The sequence below is a fragment of the Columba livia genome, chromosome 3 (assembly GCF_036013475.1).
Source record: "Columba livia isolate bColLiv1 breed racing homer chromosome 3, bColLiv1.pat.W.v2, whole genome shotgun sequence".
NCBI lineage: Eukaryota > Metazoa > Chordata > Aves > Columbiformes > Columbidae > Columba > Columba livia.
In genome coordinates this window covers 119,235,421-119,261,053 of record NC_088604.1, presented here as the reverse complement: position 1 = coordinate 119,261,053, position 25,633 = coordinate 119,235,421, and the positions used below count along the sequence as shown (strand labels likewise).

Here is a 25,633-nt window from a genome sequence, read left to right as displayed (position 1 = left end):
CCTACTGCTGTCTTAAATTTCTGAAACTCAGACCTGTCATCTTTTTCTATAGCTTTGTTGAAGTTCTCACTTATGCTTCAGTCCATCCAAAGATGAAGTTTAGGGAAATTTGCATTTTTATGTATTTTTCAGTTATGCACTCCTGTGGCCTTTTCATGTGTTCCCTTTGTAGAAGTATTTTTTTTTCAAACTCAAGTCCTGTTTTATCCTCGCTGGAACGCCCAGTGGAGGTGGATGCAGTTGCTTTTAGCTGTCGATATACAGTTTAAACATACAGAGCATTACGCTCCTCGACGATGCTCATGCCACATGGGTGCGTGGAAATAATGATATCATTATGACTATACCTTAACAGCTCAGCCTTGCTAATCACAAAACCTAATTCTGACTCGATTAAATCTCAAATCGCATCGCTTTCTTCATGAATAAAGTGCTTGCTGAAATGAGCTTTGCTTGGTGTAACTACACTGTTTGTGTGTTGTACTAGAAGCAGATTAGCTTCCAAAGCAGCCTTTCCCATGTGTCTGTCTGCCTTCTGCTGTTCTCTAGGGGGCATGCTTTCAAATTGCAACCAGAAGAAATGCCTATGTTGTAAATAATGAAAGGGAGGAAAAGGCAAAGCGTGATCAGAGAGAAACTTAATTTTCCACTTATTCAATCAAATATCAACTGGATCTGATTAGGGGTGGCCAATTTTAGATGAACCAGGCAAAATACATTTACATAGGGGGTCCGGTTTCAACATAATTTCAGTAAAAAGCAATTACAAAATTACAGTCAGATAGAAAGCTGGTTCTTCTAGGTGTCTTGGCTAAGTGAGGTTGGAAGGGTAAAACTGTAACTTATTGTAGAGGATATTTAATAAGTGGTAAGCCACATCACTCTCCACTTGAAAGTTAATTAAGGCTGTAGAATGACCATACTTGTACAGCAAATATGTTAATGGGTTAGCTATGGTAACTGTCACAACAAAGCCCAGTGAAAAATAATGGCTTTATGCATCGTTTTTGCTGATTATCACATCTTTTAAAAAATGCTGTTGTATTTGGTTTGCTCTGGTTTGTTTTCCCTATTTTGGGAAATAGCGAGTAGCATTTAATTTAGGAAATGCTTAATGTCATTATTAGTAACTAAGAGTATAATACTGAAGTGTAGAAAAAGGTTAAAATATTTGCTTATATACTGAGACTATATAAATGTCAATAAATAGAGCGTGTCAGTGAGACTTTATTTAGCATTTTGGGACAGGCTATGTGGCTTTTAGAGAGTACAGTTCTGCTCAAGAAGCTTGAGCTTTACATATAGTATTTTGTTTCTAAGTGTAACTGCTGTATTATTTCTGTTACTGTTGAATAAGCGAACTCAGTGGCAAACAGGCTATCAATTGGCTGTTTCACTTTAAGTGAATTAAATCTTAATTTTTCTTCCATGAAGTCTCCTCATTCAGATTATGGTCAATTTTGGCCTTCAAAGTTGATTTTGCGTGCTCAGTTCCCATGAATTTTGAACTTCTTTAGCCGTCCATGTGAGGATGGGGCACTCGCCACTGCCTCTGGCTGTGTAGCCCTTATTTCAAGAAGCTTGAAAGGCTTCATGTTGAAAATTACTAAAATACTTTCTGTGAAGTGTTCACTGAAATACTTGGTACCTCTTTCTGATCAGGACAATACTCAGAATTTCTAAATTGCTACAGATCTATTGAAGTCAGATAGTGAGGGTTTTCCTTCCTTATATCTATTAATCTAAAAATTTAGGATGAAATGAATATATAGATCACTGCTGTAGCAACATCGTGTAGTCAGTAAAGGAGTTCTGAAAGGCATTTTTCAGTGTCTCTCTCTTGTTATTCTTTCTTAATATGTTTCTTGATTACTTACACCATTACAGTGAGAAATCTGTTGAATTTTGCAGCACATTCTATTGCTGTAAGGAATTGATACGTATTTACCCATAGAAATTAATTCTGTGCTGAAACTTAGCATACATTTCTCTTGATACTGCTTTCAGTATTAATCAGATGATGCTTTACTCATACGTCCAAGGAAGAATAAGCACCTTGCCTTTTTCCAACTAAGGAACTCCTTTTCCTCAGGAAAGATTCATATAGTTGTCCCTGGCTCTAGTCAGGAAAAGAACATGGAAATTTATCAGTAGAACTGGTTGGATGTTTTTTTATGATGAAACGTTTTCCATCAGGAAAGCATGTTTTGTTGAAACTGAACCTCTCCATAGAAACAGGCTGGATTTTAACAATATTTTTAATAAAAGCCAGCAATAACATAAAAATAAAAGGATTTTGAGAATGTCAATCTGTTCATTTTCTCTGCTTTCTAAGGGCCTGGCTTTTTTTCCCAGCTTTACTCTCCCTGCAGCCATTACAGGCTCAACTGAGCAAGCAGCAAGGAGGTTTGCCCTAAACTATGTATCTCTGGCAAGGCTTGGGAAAAGCCTCTCAACTTGTAGTCTCCTGGTGACCTCCTCAGTGTGATGCTGTTGTTGGACACCTTTCAACAAAGCCAAACGTAATGGGAGATGTCATTTTAAAGCCTCTGGTAAAGGCACTGACAACCTTTGCAGTCTGAGAACAGCCTGAGAAAAATGGTATCTCATGAAGAGGTAACAGAAAAGGGAAACTACTCTTCCAACTGCAGCCACATGTGGAAATGTGATCAGGTTGGCAAATGGTGGTACCTGGAAGTGAATGGGCCATTAGGGGTAACTAAGAAACCTGACTAATAGGAAAGGATCTTAAGGGAATATGTAATTATGAAGGATGAATTAAGCGGTAGAAGAATACAAGTGCGTTTGGAGACTAGAAATGATAGCAAGGCAAGAGGGGAAAAAGCGGTGCATGTATCAGGTAGCTGAAAGAAAACCAGAAAAAATAATGGTAGGGAAAGGTGGGAATATTTACAGGTCATCATGTCAGTGCAAGTGAGTAAGATGAGGTATAGCTGTTCCAATAAATGAGGCTGCTTGTCAGCTTTGCTCAGTTAATGAGTGATACTGCGTGAAATCAAAAGTTGGACTTCAAACAAAACTGCTTTTCTAGAAGCAGTTTTGAGTCACAGTATACACAAAACTGTGCAGTGTATGGGATGAAGGGCAGTTATACACGATGAATTCATGACCAACAAAATGCAGTAGTGAAAATGTGGAGATCTCAGTTGAAATGAGAAAGTGATGCCTCTTGGCAAAAGTTATGGTGGTTCGGGGGTCCCCTATTGGCAAATGGGAAGTGTTGCAGTGCATGGCAATTCTTTGCAGCCCTTACTTTATATCAAGTATAAACGTAGGTGAAGGAAGTTAAAAGGAAGTTAAAAATTGTTGTAATCTTTGAAGTTCTTCCTTCACCTTTTAAAAGTTTGTGTCACGTACTTCGTAAAGGCTCGGGGTTCATCACAAATTGTGCTCTGGGCACAGTCTGGGTCAGGATACCATATAGTTCCTCCCATGTGTGTCTCTCTTGCTGAACTGAAAACTCTATGGGGAAGATGTGATGTTTCTTAATACATGCTCCAAGACCAGCATCCAAATTCGCCTGAAATCTTGAGATGCCAGTGAAATACGAATAACAATTGCAGCCATTTTTTTTTTTAAGTGTTTCATTTTACTATCTCATTCAAGAACCAGAAAGCAAAAATAGGCCATTTAAGGAAATTATGCATAATCATGGACCTAAAACACCTCTGCACTGAGCCCATCACTGAAAGAGGTTGGAATATGCTCAGTACTTTCTCAGGAGATACCCAAGGGATGCTGCAGGGACAGGAGAGACTGATACCTTGATCAAAGTTAAGTTTTAGTTTCAGATGGGACTGTTTCATAATGGGACTGTTTTGTTAACCCAAATACTTCTACATATAACTATTGATTCAGTGATTCCACTTTAAGCTGGAAGATGTAAGGCCAGTGTGCCACACTGGAAAGCTTTAAAGTATATGCAGTCTTCCCAAAGAACCATTTTAAAATAATCCATTATCCTGGTTTTGAAGAAGTTACAATGCAGGACGAGCTTCAGGTTGTTCTGAAGGACAGAACGCACCCTGAGTAACAGCTTGAATGAGAACTACAAAACAATTTCCCTAGGGCTAATAATTTAGAAAATTGTATTTTATTCTCGATAAATATGTCAGATGTCCTAGAGAATGGTAATTCTTCAGAAACTCTGAAGAATGTGGCTGAGGACATGGTTTAGTGCCAGTGTTAGGTTACGGTTGGACTCGATGATCTTGAGGGTCTCTTCCAACCCAATTTATTCTATGATTCTATTAATGGAGAGCTGCAGGGAACTTGAGCAATAATATTTTTGTAACGCTGTCTACCAAAAGAGAAAACTGGTTTTCTTTGCAACTACTCTACAATGCTCTCACGCGTTCCGTGCCTTCATCTCTGGCTGACAATTTTTTAAAGCAGTTTTTGTGGTGTTTTCCTGTGTGTTGAAACTTTTTCAACAGTGTTAAGTCACCTTATTTTTCATACTTTTGCCTCCCCCGAACCTCCTTTCCCTGTCAGCTCCAGACCTGCAGATTTATTCTGCCTGTAATCAGTTCCTGAGTCGCTTTGGGTGACCTTGATTCCGGCTGCAATTTTGACTTCTTTGTCACTGCTTCACTTTTCTTTGTGTTTCCCTTCTCACCCTCTCTGCCTTGCCTGTAGCACTGTAAGTCTCTACCTTTCCATAGGACTTTTCCATACAGGATATAGCCTGGGGTATGATTGTTTAATATACTAGTAAATGTATGCATAAGTGTGAATGTGTGTGTCTACAGTACTAGAAATATCCTAAACCCTTCCTAGGCAAGTGAGAAGTCAGTCTTTTGCTTGAGAGAGTCTGCTCCTGCAATCCAGCACGTTGTGCTGCGTCCTGGACTTGACTGGAAAGCTCTAACCACTCACGTAGGTTTTTCTGTGCCATCCTTTTGCAAAAGCAGTTGCTGGATGCACAGTAGTGCAGAAAAACAATAGAAAGCAGCAAATGTCTTGTTTTAATTTGGAGCGGGGCGGGGGGGAAACAACAACCACCACCAAACCAACAAAAACAAAAAAATCCAACCTTTTTCCATATGGAATTTTTATCCTTACAGTGTTGCCTACTTGTTTTCTTTTTATTTAGCTTGTTTGTTTAAAAATGCCCTCACAAACTTTTGCTTTGATTCCAAGTTGGCTCGTTTAGCGCGACTCCCTAAAGCTTGCCTTTTATCATGCGCTGCCTTCTTGATTGTTTAAAACTCTCACTGCTCCAGTATCTAAATGTATGAGCATGATCTTAAGATGATGGTCTCACTTTCAAATGGGAGTATCAAAAACACTTAGCACTGTGCTTGTAAAGCTTGCAAAGTGATTTTAAATCCTCTGATAGAAACTATCTATTATAATCGTGCCGAGTACTATTATTAACGTCTACAGCCTCTCCACTCTGTTTTTGCTCAAGCCATGCCCAAGAACAATTAGCTGTTTGTTTGACCCACATTATAACATCAGCTCTCCATTATGATAACAGTGGACTGACTAAGAACAACACATAATCTTCAGATTTAATGGGGCAGGAGACTGCGAAGGGCCAAACCCATCTTGATAAAATGCCCTGAAGTCAGCAACTTTACGCAGCGGTGGATCTGGCACATTGTGATTTCTATAGCTGTATCTGATTGTTAAATGAAAATATAGGACTAATATCAATGTCATTGCAGCAGATTAGTCATAAACCGCTGTTGAAGATAGCAAATACTGTGGGGGAACTTAGCATCACAATCTCTGTTGTCTTTAGGGGAGCCAAAATTATTTTGTCCTGTCTGTTGGTATGCATGCAAATGAGAAATGAGGAATTTGAGGAAGAGGGAGCATATATGCACATACCTGAAATGTGCTGTGCTGTTCATCATTAAAATTATGTGTGTGGGGACTATTGCTTTTATAAGGTCATTGGTAACTGACCAGTATAGTGGCGTATCAGTGGATGGACACAATACCAAGGACATCATAGTGCATGGTATATACACATTTTCTGAATAGAAGTGTTGGTATGGCACACTGTAAATGCAATTGCCTCTTGTCCTATATAAACTGTATTTGTAGAGTATAACTTGCAAACACGTTGTGTTCTGAGATCCTGTGGCTTAAAATGTATATATTGGTCCGATAAATGGCATCGTGTTATCTATTTTATGCTTCTACTGAACGCAGAACACGTGCTGCTAAGAAACAAAAAGGACATGCATTTATTTTCAGGCACAGGACTTTGCAACCACTTGGGAAGAATATTCTTGATTGAGAACCAAAACATTCCATGATGCTTAACAAACCTGCAAATTGAAAAATCAACATCTGCCCTGTGTAGCAACATAGCAGGAGAAAGACCTATAGCCTGAAAAATTCAAAATATTCCTTAAATTGTATTTCTGTGCAATTTCAAAATTACTACTGTCTGAATCAAAAGTCTCAAGCTGTTTTTATCTGAGAGCATATGTTGTGTCGATAGACAATATCTGAGCCTGTAGTTGTACATGAAAAGCTCTGCTGTATAACATAATGGACAGTCCTTTGAACACAGAGCTGCATCCCAGTGAATGCTCCTATAACAATATTTTAAAATAAATGATATGCATCATTAAATCACTGAGGACAACTAACTCAATGGTAGAAAACCCACAACTCCTGCAGTTGCAGTTCCAGTTCTTATTTGAATATTTTCGTTTTCACCTGAGCAGCCAATGGGAGCGAGCGGAGCACAGTCCGCACTCAAACAGATGAAGGCACTGCTCGAAAAGAAACGGAGAGAAACCTGTGATTATGGAGTTACCATAAGGCTGGCTGCTTGCTTCCTGTCTGCGTGGGATTTCTTTTTGCCGTTTCCCTTATTTACATATCACAGACACATCTTTATAAAGTTACTTTAAATAATTTATTAGGTTGATCATTCCAAAATTCTGCTCAGGTTAGGTGTCATTAGGAAAAGTTATTTAAACTTATTTAAAGGTTTGTGCCTGAGTAGGGCATTTACCTGCCTCACTGCTGATATTCTAAAAATACCTCCATGTCCATACTATTATCCATTCTTCACGTCCAATTGCTCTGTTATGGTAATAGTCAGAAGCACACCATGTAGTAATTACTTACAGCTGACTTAAGAAAAGAATATTCTACTCCCCCACTGTTCCACTAGAAGGTCTTTATGCACTATTAACTCATTCCTGTTTATTAATACTCTACTGGTAATTCTGGCTGCTGCTTTTTAGGTTTGTAATAGGAGGACTATTAAACAGCAATTATTGACCATATGGGTTAGTGAATATTTGTGGTGGTGGTTGGGTGGTTGTTTTGTTTTTTTTTTTTTTTATCCTTTTAAGTTGTTTTTAAGGAGCCACATCACAATATAGTGGTGCAACTTTACATCTGCCCGGGATTAACAGCTTTGGCAGCGTTCCCCAGCTAGAAAATGCAAATTCCATATTTCAGAAATATCAGCTGAAGCTGTGAAAATACAGAACAATTTAAAAAACATGAAGACACTGTGCCAGACAAAGTGAAAATCTTTGTCCTTTTTTTTTTTCCTACCATCACTATATGGCTTCATCTTCTTTCTTGTCTTTCTGTTTCTCTTTGATTTTTAAATGATTTTTTTTAATATTCTGATTTTTTATGCCTTCTCCTAGAATTTTGAAATGGTCAAGTGTAAATTTCAAACTAATAAAACTGCTTCTAGAGTAGAAAAATGTGAATTATTGCACTTCTAAGATGCCAAACCAGCTTGCGGTTTTGACAACCGCTTCCATTATGGTGAGAAAATGAACCAACTGAAAGATGGGGAAAAAAAGGGTTGCTATAAAGGGGAAGATGGAAGGAGGATGAAAAGAAGATGGAGCAGCATTGAGAAAAGTGTAAAGAGAAGTTTGGGATGTGGTAAAGGAGGAAAAGTGTGAACTGTAGAGAAAAGGCAGTGCATCCTGGCTGCAGAGGGCAGAACACGAGGCTGCTGTTCCTGCCTTGTCATTTCATTTCTCCTTGCGTCTTATGAGGTAGTTTTATCAGCCCAAATGAATGTGGCTTTGGGAGTGCTGGTGACTGCTGGTGAATTCTGCAAGACATAAAAAAGCTATTCTAAACAAAAATTAGGTGGTAGGTGAGTTGATTTTCAATACAAAAGCACTGTACTGCAAGCAAATATTTTGCAAAATACATTCTTATTTCTAAATTCTCTTTGAGATTGTCTCTAACACTGTTGAAGAAAAGCCAAACTTTGAAAACCAATTACCTGTATTTGCCACTGTCTCTTTTTTTTTTTTTTTTCCCTAGAATTTTCTTAATCCTTTAATACTATTCTTACACTTTCTTAGTTCTCCCACCTAGGTGTGTTTGACTTGGATTATGAGTGTTAGCTGTGTCGGTGTGGGCTTCTGAGCTGATGGCCAGTAATAACTCTATTTAGACATAACTGTGTGGGCACAGTTGGTTCTGATGATCATTGCATCATTCAAAAAATCTCTGCAATACTGAAATAACTAATGTCAAAATAATTAGCTCAGAATTTTTAATCTGCTGCTTTCTTGCTAATGAAACATACTTGTTCTTTCTTTTCCTTTATTTTCCCCTTCTTCCCCTTTTTTTCTTTTGAGTTGAAATGCTTTATTGGACTAAGAAAAATTAGAAAAGATAGGTATGATGTCATCACTGAAATAGTTTCAAACTTAGTTCAAATATTAACAAGTTATATTCTCATTGTTTAATGCTTGACCTTTGAAGATACAGCGGTCTTCAGTGCAGTCACATATATACCAGGCTTATTCAGGCATGAAAGTGTGCTAACACTGTGCTAGAAATAATTATAATACATAAAAACAACAACAAAAACCTGTCCAGCTTCTGGGCTGTTAAAAGCAAAATAGAGGTTCTGGTCTGTTTACACCTCTCATAGCAGAATGCCAAACTGTCATTCATTCTAAAAATAAAACTTATGTCCTGCAGTCTTTTGTTTTGTATTGCTGCCTGAGTTTCCATGATGAAATTTGCATGTGGTACATTACACCAAAAGTGTTTCCTCCTTCAACAATTATTGCTTGGGAGGTGTATATTTCTTTCATAAAAGCTGGTGCACTTCAGCACGGTGGCTTTTAGGTCCTGAATGTTGTAGAGACATTTTTTTCCCCTAGATGGCAAAGCCAAGAGAGGAAAATTGAAGGGATGTGCTTGTGGTAGAGAAGCACAGAACTGGTGTAAGGTGGGAGGTCCTTGTAGCCCTACCTTGCCCAAAATAGCTGCACAGCCTTGGTACGAATCCGTTGGGTGACATTTGACAAGGGGGCTGAAGGTATAAAAAGGTGACATTGATTTTATTGCTTAGAAATATGGGGTAGTTAATTTTCTTTATGTGCCTGGCATCTTTGCCATGCTGCTGGATTTTTTTTCTTTTATAGATTGCTATTTAAAATCATTGTCCAGGTGGAGAGGTGTCATTTCAGGTTTGAAATAAATGAATAACTGGGAATCCTGAGTGGGATGGCTCAAGCTGCTGGGCTTGACAACATCAGAGATTTGGGAGGAAGTGCCTTACCTCTGATCCCCCAAAACAGAGCTGAGTTTGCGTCAGTTAAATACCTTGATTATCTCATCCCCAATTTAAACCTGCCCTGAAACAGTCAATTATATTCTAATAAGAGAACGTTCAGCAATTTTATTTTTATCAGAGAAAATTATGCGTTCAAACTGACTATACTGCTGGTCTGGAGCTTAGTCAATCTGGTAAATCAGTCGAGTATGTTGTTCTTAGAAAAGTGGAGAGTAGGAGCCATCCCTCAGCATACTTAAAAATGTTGTGTAAGTGATTCAGCTCTTCTCGCTGTTGCAGGGAGGAGATTAGAGGTGCACCGCTTTGTCAGTTCATCTCCTTAACTCATAATATATTATTTATTACAAGGATTTGGTTTCTTAAGCCTGTCGTCTTTTTTACTTTTAAGATATCACTGACTATTTGATCTTGAGGGCTTATTTTTTATTATGATGATTATTATTATGTACAGGTATGTGGGGAGGGAAGAATTTTGGGCTACAGCAAAACGCATACATACAGAGTGTTGGTGTTTTCATCTTGTTTTGGCACTTTTTATGCCTCATGCTGATGGTGTGATTGTGGCTGGTTCAAGTACATCTGGGGTCCCCCACAGCCTCACTTTTCAGGGGCTTTCTGACTCTGTTATAATTTGTTTCTCCCTTTTCTCGTATAACCAAGCATGATCTCTCAGTGTGAGATGTAAACTGATATGCCATCTGTACGTTAAATGATTATGTCTCACCTTAAAAAGCCAGTGTTAGCCAGGCTTGTTTTGCTGCACATCCCTGCTCCTGTGGTCCCTGAGCTGCCCTGACCTGTCTCACACATGTGTACACACACACGTACATACACACACGTGTGTATACCTCGGGGATACAGCTTTTTTCCTCGAGGGTATCGTGCAGCCCCTGTGAAGGCTGTGGGTGCTCTGGGTTTGTATTTGCACTCCCGTGAGCACATGGGTGCTGTGCCTCCAAGCACCAGAGGCCGTTCCTTTGGTGCCTGAAGTGACCTGTGTGAACAGGGAGCAGGACGAGGGCACGGACCAAACAGCTACAGAACGCTTGCAACCCTTTTTGTGAAACCTGCAGAAAGCAGCTATGCATATTCCACCGAAAATAATTTTCATTTCAGTTATGGTACGAAACAAAATATAAAAATCATGGAGAGTTTCATGCTTTACTTGAGCTCGTGCATCAGGAGTGTAACATTTTGCAGGAAAAAACATCCAGCAGAGGGATAGCCACTGGGGGTGGGGAAAAATTTAATGAAATATAACAAGGGCAAGTGTAGAGTTTTGCATCTGGGCAGGAACAACCCCAGGTTCCAGTATAAGTTGGGGAATTAACTATTAGAGAGCAGCGTAGGGGAAAAGGACCTGGGGGTCCTGGTGGACAGCAGGATGACCATGAGCCAGCACTGGGCCCTTGTGGCCAGAAAGGCCAATGGTACCTGGGATGGTATTCTGTGATTCTGTGAATGGGTTGCTGTTCTTCAGCAGTTTTTTGGGGGGTAGTGCTGCTTTGCTCTCTTGCTGTCTCACACAGCGCTTGTTCCTCACGTGGTTGGTGGGGATGTGGTGATCAGCACGGGGGCTGCGGAAGAAAAAGCAGAGGAGACAGTCACTTCAAACTGGGACATATGGTGGTTCTGCTGTGATGCTCTTAGAACCCGTTAGCTAAACTGCTTTAGACACCTTGAATTCATTTGACAGGATTTCAATGGTAACACGTTTTGGTTTTTTAAAAAAAAAAAAAAACAACCCACAAATCAGCCCCTTTTGTATTTAAAAAAGTAAAATTTGTGTAAGGCTCCCAAAACTTAGTAACCAGTAAACTAATGAAAACATCAACATTTAACTTTATTCAAGCTAGCCAAAGGATCTTAACAGAGAGCGGGTGCATTCTTGACGTAGCTGGTGTTACAGGATGGATTCTTCTGTTTGTCAAATGTTTAGGAGAAATCTTTCATTTAAAAGGAAATGAAGTCTTCTAGAAAAAGTGACTTGTAAAGGCTAAAATAAAAAGGAAACAAAATAGACAAAAATAAACTTGTTGTGTGGTTGGAAATCTGAGAGCACAAGTGCCATGGCTTTGTTCAGTTTCCAAAAAGACAATCTGAGGATGTTTGATTGAAAGAATTGGACTGTCACATCACCTGAACGAGACATAAAACGTTATAAATAATATTAAATGAAGATGTAACTATATGACATATCTCCTTTTTTTTTTTATCTTTGCTCCTCTCTCAGCAGGCATTGATGAGAACAGAAGAAGGAGCAGATGGTGGCACCGTCCTGTTTCGGCAGCAGATACTGCCCTGGAGTTGTGCGTGGTGCAAAAAGCGTCCCCGTGTGGAGAAGCAGATAGCGCTCCTGCAAAGTGTAAGTGACGGCTATGTTATATTCCTTTACAAAGAAACCCAACAGCAACAAACACAACAAAGAAATCCCCTATATCTATCTTAGCTGGAATTTTCAGGAAATTCCTTCCTAAATGTGGTTTTGAGATCAGAGAGAAATATCTGCTTTATAACTTGCTGTGGTCATTCGAGATCTACACTTTTTTCCCTGTCTGCCATTCCACACTTCTGTCCTTCCCTGCACTGACTGAAACATTTTGGGTTCATTTTTTACAAGTTATGATAAATCTTTTGTAATAGATTTTGGGTTTTGCAGCTTAACAATATTGAATCTTTCCTAAGATTTATTGTCAGTTTCACTTGACCTGGGGGTCAGAACTTGAAAACATTTGATGGAATTTGTTGCAGAATCAGGGAATGTTGTGAAAGTTGCTATTTTTGTTTTCCGTTTCGCTGTATCTAGAAAGTATAGATTTTAGAAATGAAATGATAAATAATGTTTTCTTGGGCGTTCAAAATATGATGAGTGTGTTTGTTCCGTGCACTTTGGTTTCTGGACAACTTCATCTCTACTATTCCTGATAAAAAGATGCAAAGGTGTCCAAGGTGTTTACTTTTAGAATTTTAGCATTCTTTAAAAAAAGAAGTGAAGGTGTAGAGTGCCACAATTGGAATTTGTGAAGTACAGGCTGGGTTGTTGGCCTCCTACAAGCTCCTGTTGCACACAGTGAAGTACCTGGGCTGTCCTACCCCTCTCGCTAACTGGAAGATGCAGCCCCACAGCAGCCAGTGGGAGAGCTGCAGTCTTGCAAAAATGGTATTTCATCCAAATGGGGCCAAAAGAAATTAAGTTTAGCAAAGAAAACAAGTTTCATCAGCTAAGGCAATAAAGCACAGTCCCGAACCAAGTCAATAATGCTCAATTGACAGCCAGTCAATATTTGTACTGGATTAACTTTTCAAGGAATGTGGAGATTTCAGGGGGTTTTATGTAAACACTGTAAATAGGTTGGGACACTAATGTACGGTTACAAATACTGCATGTCAGATTAGATTAGAATCACTTCCAGAGAGCAGGATTTTTCCTACCACAAAAGAGACATTTACATCTTGTGATATGAACACAGACATACATTTTTTGTTTGGCAAATATATTTTAAAAATGTAGCCAGGCAGATCTCATGGCAATGCTGCACAGAACGCTTCGAAGGACAACTTCTGAGTCCACGTTCACTTGTCTTCTGTATGTGCTACTTCCAAGCTCTGCCAGGTACAGCTGTAGTTTAGATGGCACCGTGGCTGCAACTTGATTAACAAGAATGCTGTACAAATTGATTTCAATTTTCAGATTAATGTTATGGGAAAAGCTATTAAAAAATCAGAATCACAGAATCACAATGTCAGGGATTGGAAGGGACCTTGAAAGCTCATCCAGTGCAATCCCCCCGCCAGAGCAGGAACACCCAGATGAGGTTACACAGGAACATGTCCAGGCGGGTTGGAATGTCTGCGGAGAAGGAGACTCCACAACCTCCCTGGGCAGCCTGGGCCAGGCTCTGCCACCCTCACTGAGAAGAAGTTTCTTCTCAAATTTAAGTGGAACCTTTTGTGTTCCAGTTTGTCCCTATTACCCCTTGTCCTACCATTGGTTGTCACCGAGAAGAGCCTGGCTCCATCCTCCTGACACTCACCCTTTATATATTTGTAAATATTAATAAGGTCGCCCCTCAGTTTCCTCTTTTCCAAGCTCCAGAGCCCCAGCTCCCTCAGCCTTTTTTTACACGGGAGATGCTCCACTCCCTTCAGTATCTTTGTTGCCCTGCGCTGGACTCTCTCCAGCAGTTCCCTGTCCTGCTGGAACTGAGGGGCCACAACTGGACACAATATTCCAGATGTGGTCTCCCCAGGGCAGAGCAGAGGGGCAGGAGAACCTCTCTGACCTACTGACCACCCCCCTTCTAATCCACCCCAGGTACCATTGACCTTCCTGGCCACAAGGGCCCAGTGCTGGCTCATGGTCATTCTCCTGTCCCCAGGACCCGCAGGTCCCTTTCCCCTACACTGCTCTCCAACAGGTTATTCCCCAGCTTATACTGGAACCTGATGTTGTTCCTGCCAAGATGCAAGACTCTACACATTCCCTTGTTATATTTCATTAAATTTGTCGTTAATGTTTGTGGTACTTGCTTCTTACTGAAGGACTGGGCAATATGCATAGAGAAGGTTGAAATGAGACCAAAATGTGCTGTTTCTAACGTCTGTAATCCTAGGCTCCAGCCAGTTTTTTGCAACTTTTCAGTGGCATGCCTAGCACCCACTTCTAACCAATAAAAAAGGGATTTGCTGTTTCCAAAACTGGAATCTAAGTGGAAAAACAGTTCAAAAAGAAAGTGCAGTTGTTTGCAGTGGCTTTTTTCCCAGGACTTTGGCCCCACTTTTCCTGACTTGCTCCATTAGGGGCTTGAATAATTTCAAGATCTCCAGTTTTCTAGAAGTAGCAGAGAGTGGCTTGGCCTGTCCTGTGTGTCCCCAGGCATGGAGATGAGGGCAGGCACAAGCTGGCACTGCCAGGATTGGCAAAACAGCCCAAACAGATCTGGTTTCATGTACGTGGAACACGTGCACAGCTCTAATGAAATGCACACAGGTGACATGTCGTGAAGAACCCCCTTTGTTGGAAGGCAGATAACTGTATTTTATTGTTATTCCTTTTATTTCTCCTGCCCTCTTTTTTTTTTTTTTTTTTCTTACAAAAGGTAATTAGGCCATAAACAGAGGTCTGACAACTAATTTTATCAGCAGCAAAATTAATATCCTAAGCAACAGATAATTTTAGCTGAGCAAAATTAAAAAATGTATATTTCACTGACATTTTAAAACCACAAAATCTAATGTTTTTCTTTCTGAACTTCTCATACCTAGCAGTTTTGATACATGTTGAGATGCTCACTCACTTTGTGAACAAACACTCTGTTGCTGTAAACTTCCAGCCTCGACAGCCGGCCTTGCTGCTCTCAGCCTGCGGTATGAAGTTGCTTTTCATTTCCCCTCTCTTTTCTCTGGTTCCTTTCAAAGAAGAAATGATCCCAGGGAAAAGACATTGCTTTTCTTACCTCTAAATTTTCATTGACATTAATAGGAGTCAGGTGGCCAAATCCCCGCGCACAGCTTTGAAAATTTAAGGTTTAACTTGTTTTTCTGGGCAGATTCCTACATTAATGGAGTTGTGAATCCTCTGAAAAGATATTAAATATGCAACCATACTATATCAGCAGTGCCTAGAGAGTTTATCTACAAAATTATCATCTGCCTTCCAAATCTATAACCCTAAAGTATTGATTGGTTAAAAGGTAGTGGATAAAGATTAAGACAGCACAGCAGCAGATTACCCTAATCAAATGAAAATACTATTAACAGAGCTGCTCACAGTTTTGAAGATGTTGGCCTGAAATACAGATGTCTTAACCAAGGTGCTATGTCTCATTTTTTGAATGCATTAAAATAAATTACCAAATAGAAAGAAAGCAGAGAAACCCCCACACATTTCAAACAGTAAATTTCCATTTATAATAAATAGTTGGGACTTTTAAAGATCTTTTCATTGGATAGTGAGAAGTCGAGCACTGAATTCTCAGCTTAGAGAGCACCGTAGGCACGTGTGATTTTAAACCTGTGATTGCATGTGTGTATCACAGTATCACAGTATGTTTGGGATTGGAAGGGACCTCAAAAGATCATCTAGTCCAATCCCCCTGCTGGAGCAGGAACACCCAGGTGAGGTCGCACAGGAACATGTCCAGGTGGGTTCTGAATGTCCCAGAGAAGGAGACTCCACAACTTCCCTGGGCAGCCTGGGCCAATGCTCTGTCACCCTTACTGAGAAGAAGTTTTTTCTCAAATTTAAGTGGAACCTCTTGTGTTCCAGCTTGATCCCATTACCCCTTGTCCTATCATTGTCACCGAGAAGAGCCTGGCTCCATCCTCACGGCACTCACCCTTTATATATTTATAAACATTAATAAGGTCACCCCTCAGTCTCCTCCAAACTAAAGAGACCCAGCTCCCTCAGCAGCCAAAACCTTGTCTGTTTGGGGCCCAAACAGTTGGGTTATGGGATGCAAGGGCTCTGCATAGGTACGTCTTACGTGTCTGCTCTGACCTAGCATCACAGATTGGATCCCTAGACCCACCGTTTGATTTGGAGCCCTAGGATCCATTAGAAAATTATCCCCACTTAAAATCAGCACAGCTTCAACTGTTTTTGAATTTGTTACAAATGTTTTATTTAGCATTGAAGGCCATCTGCTTATTAATGTTCAGTAAGAGTAAGCTACTGGGAATAGTACTTGGAAAAGAGAGACATTTGTCACTAATGCTTTTAATAATATAGTGGGAATTTTCATCCAGCCAAAGGCTGAGCTGTGGTTTATCCTCCTGAAAGAATTTCCCATTGAGTGACGGCTGAGCACGGATTGAGCTAATAACCCATGCCCTAGGTTACTGAAGTCATGGAGACAGAAGGAGAAAATAGGGTGGGTAATGTATTAATTTTCATCAGTTATGGACAATACTATTAAATTACTGACTCTTGTTGAAATAATGTGTCACCGATTAATAATGTTATTTCAACTTCCTAAACTTTTCCTACCTAAAAATTTTGATTTTAAAAAGGAAAGATTTAAGAATGTGTGAAAAAAGTTTTGGTGATATAACTAATTGCCATGGAGGTCTTTTGGTTTTGTTTTAAATTGCACCTAATTTTAAGTCTCAGTGTAAACGAGGTTTTAAAAGTTTTTAACAGTGATGTGGATAAATTTGGAATTAAAATTGAGATCTGAAATGTTGTGTTGCGCCACTTTTAAAAATAAGTTCCCTCCTCATTTGCAATTAAAATGTCTAGAATTTGCATAAAATGTGAGAAATTAAGAGATAATTGAAATACAGTAGCTATAAATATGTCTGCTTCCTTTGAAAAATAAATAAAATGTCCACTAAAAGGGTGTGAAAGCCATACCCCCTTCTCTTGTTTCTCACATTTGGATCCCTGGCATTTTTCACACTTTTATAGCTAATTTTTATTGCAAAACAATATGTTACATTTGTAGCAGTTGTGGGAATGCAGAATAGCCCCTGGCAGCTCTGTGAAAAATGGCATGTTAGGAACACATTTAGAAGAATACAGCTTTCCATTTCATCCACAGCGTTGATGTAGTGGAATCATATTAAGTGTGATCTAACAACAACAACAACAAAAAAGGCAAATGTTATGGAAAATACTATTATTTAAAGTATATTCATTCTATCTTGTTTCTTATGTTTTCATAACGTAACAAGTCACCATGACGTAGTGTGTTTTCAGGGAGCACGGTGAGAATCCAACCCCAGGTTAGCGCGGTTCCTTGGTGCAGATCTCGAGCGCCACTGCTGCTGCTCGATCCACAGCTCCGCATTTCTGTGATGGGAAGGTTTCCCTTGTTTTTCCACCGTGAAAACTCACGCTATTTTGTGCTTTTGCTGATGTCTGCTTCCAAATAGTCGGTCCAGCAGTGCTGGAGGTGATGCCTTCTTCCCAGTGCAGTGCCGTCCTCTTTGTGCACTCTGATCTCCCAGTGTGTTGGCATTCAGCTCCGTTGCTAGATCCTTGCTTTTTTGGCTGCAGAGCAAAATGCTACTGCTGTGCGACCAAGTTGGCACCAGGAACTGTGTCTTTCACAGTTAATAGAACTGGAAAGACAGACCTCTACCATATTGTTAAATTACACCTTATTAGTGTGTGCACTCGTGAATGTCTGCCGCTAGAGTCGAGGAGTATCTCATGTGCAAATTGTAAAGACATTTCTCTAACTCCGCTCTTGGCACTCAGAAAAATATTATTCATATATACCCCATGCATCTTTTTTAGTGAAATTGCAGTGTGATGTCTTGTCATTTTCGATGCTGTGCAGTGTTTCTGTTACTGGGGAACACCAATCAACTTCAAAAGAGCTGCTTGGGTGTAGAAATGGACAGCTATTCAACTACTCTGCATCCAACACAAATACCCACCGCAATTTGATGTAATTCACACAAAACTGAATTGGAAGGCCTAGGTGAAGGTTACTGCACCGATCCATCAGTGCTCCCCATCCTGTAATATGATTTCTGGAAACCCTGTTTTCTAGAGGCATTTCTTGCAGAGGGAATTATGCCAAAACAGAAGCGTTTATGTGCAGGTACTATCCTGAGGGTAACAGAAATTCAGCAGGTTATTTCAGCATCAATAGCTCGTTCAAGTAGTTCCTCCCTATTCTCTGTTGAAGTGGGTGTCATGGGACATTTTGTGGTACCCTGGCTTGGGAATTTGTTTCTCTACCCGTTTCTCCCCGACCCCTGGTGTGTATTTATTAGTAAATCTCCATATATATTCCTGGCAGAGGTATGGATGTATACTGGACTCAGGTGCCTCCCTTCTGATTTTACACGTTTCTGTGATTTGGGGCTGAGAATTATGAGGGGGAGACAGATTTCCAGGATATATTTGAGGAGTGCAGAAATGTTAATGCATTAAGACTGGAACTGTGGGATTTAAATCACTACGTTGAGTAGCATATAGTACAGAGAGATTGGTACCAGAGAGGTTGTGTCTCATACAGGCCTAACCACTATGGAGTCATTCTTCAGAGACAGACCAAGCGACAGAAGAACCACAGCCTTACCTGCAAGGTGCCTTTTCATACGTGCTTTTTTCTCTCCTTTTAAGTTGTCCTCAAGGAAAAATAAGAGCAAAAAGTCCCTGTGCTTCTCACTGCACATCTACAGCACTTCATAAATAATAGTAGCTGTTTTAAAAGCAGGGGACAGGCAGAGGGTTACAATGGATGAAAGCTAGTTAGTGAGTTAGCTAGAGAAATGCTTAAAAGAACAGCACCAAAGATAATCCTGCATTTATTTCTGGGGGTTTCACCAGATGACCCTTTTCTGTCTTTACCCATCTGTGTTTCCCGAGTCAAAGTAAAGGCTGTGCAGAAACCTGAAAAACCTGCAAATTTGGGGTATTCCTATGATTTGCAACTGTCCCTCCTTTGCCTCATTGCTTTCATTTCTGAGCATCTGCCAAATTTTATGTCCAGTACGGAGTGGTGTTGTGAGTGATCCGTTGCAGAGATTCTCCCCAGCACAGAGAGTAGTTTGCTCTAAGCTTGCTGAGTGACATGTGCAAAATTGATCATTTCAAGAGCCTTTTGTATAGCACAAAACTTCAAGCAGAGAACCCAAGGCATTTCCTTTCATCAACCTGGTTCTAATTTGATCAAAGCACTAAAAATTTCAACCCGCCTTATTTCCTGTCCAGTTCTTTTACACTTTACAGCACATTATATATCAATCTCATATCCCTGAATTTTAAGAAGCAACCAGTTATATAATTGGATCAACAGTTGCCAATCACTCTAGCACAGTACTGCATTATTACTAAGCTGACTATAATTCTGAAGCTCTTCTTTATTATGCGTATGACTATATTATCACTGTATACATATTAGGACAGCTGAATGAGCCCCTTAAGGAAAGTAAGTGTTCAAATAACTTTGACAGGGTAGACAGACTAACAGAATTGAGGATTCACCCCTGTTCCAACCGTGTTGCCTCATGGCGCATTTGCAGGAGGAAGAAAAAGAACAGTTGCTGTGTGGTTTCTATTAATCCTACCTGCAAATCAGAATATTCCAGCAGTGGTGAGGTTGACCATCCATCTTTGTATGTTTAAGCAAATTAAAAATCATTATTTTTTTTTTTTTTTTATTGTATCAAAATGTGATGGGCCACATAGGAATGTTGCATCATGTAGGTCTTTAAATTGCATTCCCTCCCTCTCCAAACTCACTCCCCGCAGACAACAGAAGCTGGAACCCAAGCTGTTCTGGCTACTGCATGTGCAGCGTACCTTCCTGGCTCACTGTGCGATTGTCGTTTTCATGTGACAAAAGCAAGCGCTATTTCATTTCAGTAATTTACCCAATTATATAAGATTGTTCAAAATGTTCAGTAAATAATATTTTTCCTCCCCTAAGCCAGAGATGTTGGTGTTCTTTGAAAGACCTTGAATCTTGCCTCAGTAGCACCTCCATAAATAAAACTGAGTGACAGCTTTTTAGAAAACTCCATGTTTTCTACCACTAATTCACAGATAAGCATTGTTAGTCAAATAAGCATTTCATTCCCAATAGCTTGAATATTTCAATACGTTGTAGCAAGCAAATAAATAGAATATACACAATGGCAAACAAATTATGGAAAATATTCCATAGAGTTGACATATGAACTCATAACCTCTTAGGTAAAGGTGAATGTCTATTAATGTAATTTCATTATTGTAAGGACCTCCCTCCCCCTTTTGTATTGTCCATATGCAATTTCTTCGTATGCATTAGCTTGGAAGAATTAAACCTGTAAATCATAGCTTAATAATAATAATATAAAGGAAACTATATGATTTCTTCTCATTCTGCCACTCCAAAGTTGGACGTTTACTGGTGCATACCTGTTTCTGGTTTGGCTTTTTGTCTCTTTTTCTGTGCATACACACACAGACTTGCATAGTTGTCTATGCTTTTACGTATATGTGTGTATATATATCTATGCTTTGTATGAACATATACATATAGATGTTTACAGTACAGACATTTTTTAAAGAGCATTCTTCTAATATATTTTTACATATGTGTAGGCATAGATACAGACAAAAGCACACGTGTAAAAACGTGATATCTCTCAACAATCTGATCCTGTGCCCTACAGGACTTCAGCAGGAAAAAACTCAGGAGCAAAATGCACCTTTAAGCATCTTGCTGTAATTAAAATTGCTCAGTAATTTTTGGACAAATTGGTAAAATTTGGGTGAGGAGATGCCTGGATTTGGGAGTTTGTAGGTTTTTCAGAAAAATGTTCTGATTTTTTTTTTTTTGCGGGGGAGTTGGAGGTGGTCAGTGTTCCCATCGTATTGTATTTATTTAAATCTCAAATCAGAATCGGTGCCTGGCCCTTCATACCACAGTGCATTTTACACAGGCTGATAAAATGAAGTGAGCGGGCTTATCACTTTTGAAGCCTGTTTCACAGTACTGTATTTTTGCTTTAGCAATTCATGCTGTGTTTTTAAGTAATGCAATAAAACCACTTCACCATCTTCCTGTGTAAAATTGATTGTTGCACGAGGAGCATGGTCATCTTCATCCGCTGCTGTGCTCGTTCTTAAAAAAGCCCAAGAGCACACAGAGAAAACAAGCCTGCGTGCAGTCGAACAGCGTGTGCATATGCAAGCGTGTGCATGCAAACAGAACTAAATATATATCCTATGCTAAAAATACAGAAATTGTATAATCCAAGAAACAAGCCCTGCGCCCTCTTCCTCCCCCCTGCCCGTCTCTGGGATAATAGGAGAACTGAAATTCCCATTTTCAGGCTCACTATGGATTAATATGGTTCAGCATAGATACTTATTTCTCTGATAGTTTCCCATGCATCTTCACAGTGAAGTTGATAGAAATTACTCCAGCAGAATGTGTAAAGCAGATGTTATCCCATTAATTAGCTCTGGACCTGAGCAGGCTCAAGACTTTCCCATTTTCAGGCCGATAGGAATTGGTCCCAGTGAGCGTGCTCCATATCCACATTTAGTATCATCTCATAAACAGGGCTGAAAACACAGCAGGCCCTTGATGAAGATACATTAGCTTATTTCTAATTTAAAGTTATGTTGCTTAACCTTAATGTAATTGGTCACTCGTGACCAACTGTTTGTATAGTGAGTTGATGACCAAAGAGACGTAATAAATTATAAAACTTACTGCTTAAATAGAGGGAACGACTGTTCAGTTAAAAGCCTTGCATGTAATAATGGTAAAATAATTACACCTCAAACAGAAGAGCTTTGGATCTGATAAAGCTAACAGAGTCTTTCACATGAAGGTGTTTTCAGCCTGCTTTAAAGGAGATGGAGACAATATTTCTTTTTCTCGCTGCAGTGTCTTATGTTGGTTGAATAGTCAACTTTCAAAGCTTAGCCCAATATTGATTAAAAATAAATTGGTGAATCAAGATACTTTCTTTTTGAGGGGTTGCAGGGATTAAAGTCATTAACCAATTTCTGTGGTTAACAAGAAACAAAAGGAATTTGCACAAATAATTATATTCTGTACATCAATTCAAAGTCACTGCCAGACGTGTTTTAGGAAAGAGTTGATTAGCTGGTAGAATAACCAGGATAATAATCAACTATGGAAGTAAGTAATTGACACAACTTTAATGTTTAATAATGAATAGCATGCCAGGGGCAAAATAAAGGGAAAATCTACTTTCTGAGAAATAGTTCAGACCTAAAATTTCTTGGCCCAAATACGGCAATTACTGGAGGCTGCTGAACTGCTTCTGTGGTGTTGTGGCAAAACTAACAGGTGTAGTTAAATTGAAAGCGCACAAGTGGCTGCATTAAATCCAGCAGTTTCTATATGCCGCAATTTCATTTCAAACCTTTTCCCTGCTGAAGACTTAAAGGTTGATTTTAAAAATGCAGGAATGTAATGAACACCTATTCTTCTATGTCTGTTTTTCGTTTCTCAAACGGCCTTATATTAACAAACTGTTCATTAAATCAATAAGAGTCAGGAATAAGTGTATGATTTGCTTGTCTCAGAAGCGATAATTTCTCTCTCTAAATATTTGCATTTAAAATTTGGGCTACCTCCAGATGCCCTAACTTCACAATAAAGAAATCAAGTTTATTTTCTTTTTTCTTAATTCTCATATTTCATTTCGTACAAGGGCCTTCCAATAATTTAAACTATTTACAGTGCCTCAAAGATCATTATTTCCCCATGACTCCTTAGAGAAATATTGGAGCCACTCTATTTACTGCTGACATTAGATTTACCTTTGAAGACTGGTTTACAAAATGGAGACATTAGGATGTGAAAGTCATTATTTTTTTCCTACACTGCTAGGAATGCTAAGTTTTTGTGTTTGCTGTATTAGAGTAAATATTGCTATAGCTACTCAGTTTGTTATGGAAACTTGAAAAGGAGATGCATTAAGGTATTTTGGTTTTAAAAACACACGGTTCTTTATAAGGAAAAATATAAATACTGTTTGGGGGCTTGTCATGAATGTATATTGAAAAACAACAGCCCCCAAACCAATGAATAAAAATGCTTTTTGGCATCCTAAATGGAGGCAAAGAATCGCTCACCCAATAGAAAAGCAGGTGGGGTAACACATCCTGATTCTTATAATTGAGGCTGTAAAGAAAGATGAGAGATATGTGCACTGCTCGTGTCACAGTAGTTGTGATCTGTGAAAACAACTTGAGAGCAGCCTTTCTTAATATTAAAATGACTCTGTTGCCGTTCAACTAAAAATCAATACGGCTCACAATTTTAATAAGGAACATGAATCTGAAAATGTGTTTAGTATCAGGTTATATAAACACACCCTAATGAGATACTATAAAATCCATCACATTAAAGGCTGGTTCCTACAAGGTATATTAGCTAAAAATGTTCAATATATTAGGTCAGTGTACAACACTACACATAATAAAGCAGGTCTGTCAAGGCAAGACACATGTTTTGCCCCTTAAAACTGTTATGTTTTGCACATTTTATAAGGTTCTTTGAATACATGAATAAGATAAGTTATTCCCATCTCTTTCTTAAGCAATCTCAGAAATGGCTGTGACCTGAAATTGGAAATCTTGTAAACACCCATCCGAAGAAAATGTGTGCCGTTCTGTCTTAAAGAGATGGTACATGTTTAATTATCCCAACTTCTTCTAGGAGAATACTATTAACATACACATTAGCATCGTCCCATTGGTTCCTCCTGCTGCTCCACCTTAGGGGCAGCAATAGGAGCTAATCTTATTGCTCCCATGCGCATAATAATGAAATTTTGTCTTGTCTCCAAGGCAGTGTTCTTTGGTCTAAAGTACAGCAGGAAACATTCCTTTTTTTCGAAAATTCCTGACCAACTCGTTTAAAAAGATTTTAAAAATTAAAATTCTCCCTGTGTGAATGCCGGAGCCTGCAGAACACGGCGCTTTGACTCGCGAATCAAAATTAAGCAATTGTGCAAATAAATTGCTCTGTATTCACATATGGAATACAGTATACTGTAGCTGTGGGTGTATTCAGCTCTTTGAAAAACTGGAAGCCGTGGATTTTATGTTATTTTTACTGCAGTGTCCATATAGGCTATTCTCAAAGAATAACATAAGACCAAACAAAAAGATATGGTTTTTATATAAAATACTTTTGCCTTTTTCCTACCGTGTTCTACAGACTATAATTGGGAGAGGGGGGGAAAAAACCCCAACAAAACGCACGCAAAAAAATACATGTGAATTCAAGGCTACTGAATTAAGGGAGGTTGTACCAACATTTCCCCCACTGTACATTATTTGTATTCAAGGTTTTTGAAATGACATTGTAATCTGATGATGCACCAGCCTATTATATTGTCTAGCAGGACAAATATCCTTGCGTTTTCTCTGTAGAACTAACACAATTTTTCCATGTCAGAGGTGCATAATATCCTGGCGGTCATAAGGAATGATGCTATTAATCCTCTTGGGCAATCTCCAGGTCTGATTATTAGGGAAATAAATTTGCATGCTGCATATGAGCTAGGTGAATCACCGAGAGCACAAATTATATTTCCTGACAGCAAGTTAGAGAATGGAGCCACATCGCTTTTTTATCTTTTTTTTTTTCCTCTGAAAGCTATAGAATTTCAATTCATTACATGAGATTGGTTAGAATTCAAGTCTCTTTTTAAGTTGATATTAAGTTGAGTCTGTTATCTCTGTGAAGGCTAGTAGGTTCCCCTGAGTATCCACCTAATCACTACTTAAAAAAATCGAAACGTATAGTTAGTGTCATGATTTAGGTACCAGAGCTACTTTATTTATCAGTGCAGAGTGAGATAATTTCAATTTGAGGCTCTGTAGCCCTCATGAATTTCACCGTCTTGAAAGCTTTTTTTTCCTCTCTCTCTTTCTCTCCGTCCCTTGCTCCCTCCCTTTTGGTGTGCATATTGTAATAATGGTTATTCTGGGCACCTGTTTCACAGTTCTCCATGCATTTTTCAAGCTGCTTTATTTACCATATCATATATTTTATTGTATGTTTTGAAGATTTTGGGGTGAAACGCTATTTGGATTTCAGTGAAGAAATTTGGCTGTATTCTCTGTGCCCGCACTACTGCCAGGCATTTCTGCTTTTCCAATCAATGATGAATGTATTTTTATTATTTTTACTGTTTGGCATCTGAGCAACCTTTTTGCATTATTAAATCTGAACAGGGAGAATGATAGCAAATGAGAAGAGAATAAATGGCTTTATGTCCTGATGTATTAATTAAGGAGACATTTATTATAATCAGGGTTTTATAGATGTTGTAAAATGCTATTTTTTTTTCTTCTGTGATATACATCCATGTATGGTAACTTTTGTGAGCTATTTTGGAAATTTCCAAGTTTAATGGGTTTCTGTTTGAAATCCCGATCGCTGGTGCTGTACTGTACATACAGACACAAGCACAGCTGAGCCTGGCGCAGTGAATAGAGGTGGATCCATCTTGGAACTGAGCAAGGAATGTCTCGATTAAAGGTGATCGTCTATAAATCCATAGGGATCAGATACAGCGTCAGGTTTGGGGGGCCCTGAAATGTCTCCTGTTACTCCATAGAGCTGA

The 25,633-nt window shown here is 39.1% G+C and overlaps 1 protein-coding gene across 11 annotated transcripts in view; it reads left to right on the top strand.

Annotated features, from left to right (window-relative positions):
* The window catches only part of LOC110362494 (uncharacterized), a 480,683-nt gene that overhangs the window by 327,337 nt on the left and 127,713 nt on the right, over positions 1-25,633 (top strand). For 9 of the 11 annotated variants that reach the window (XM_065059403.1, XM_065059405.1, XM_065059404.1 and 6 more), the window contains one exon: positions 11,799-11,930. In XM_065059403.1, the coding sequence (XP_064915475.1) occupies positions 11,799-11,930 (132 nt within the window). The remainder of the gene's footprint in view (positions 1-11,798; positions 11,931-25,633) is intronic. The other 2 variants (XM_065059406.1, XM_065059414.1) reach the window with 1 other exon arrangement.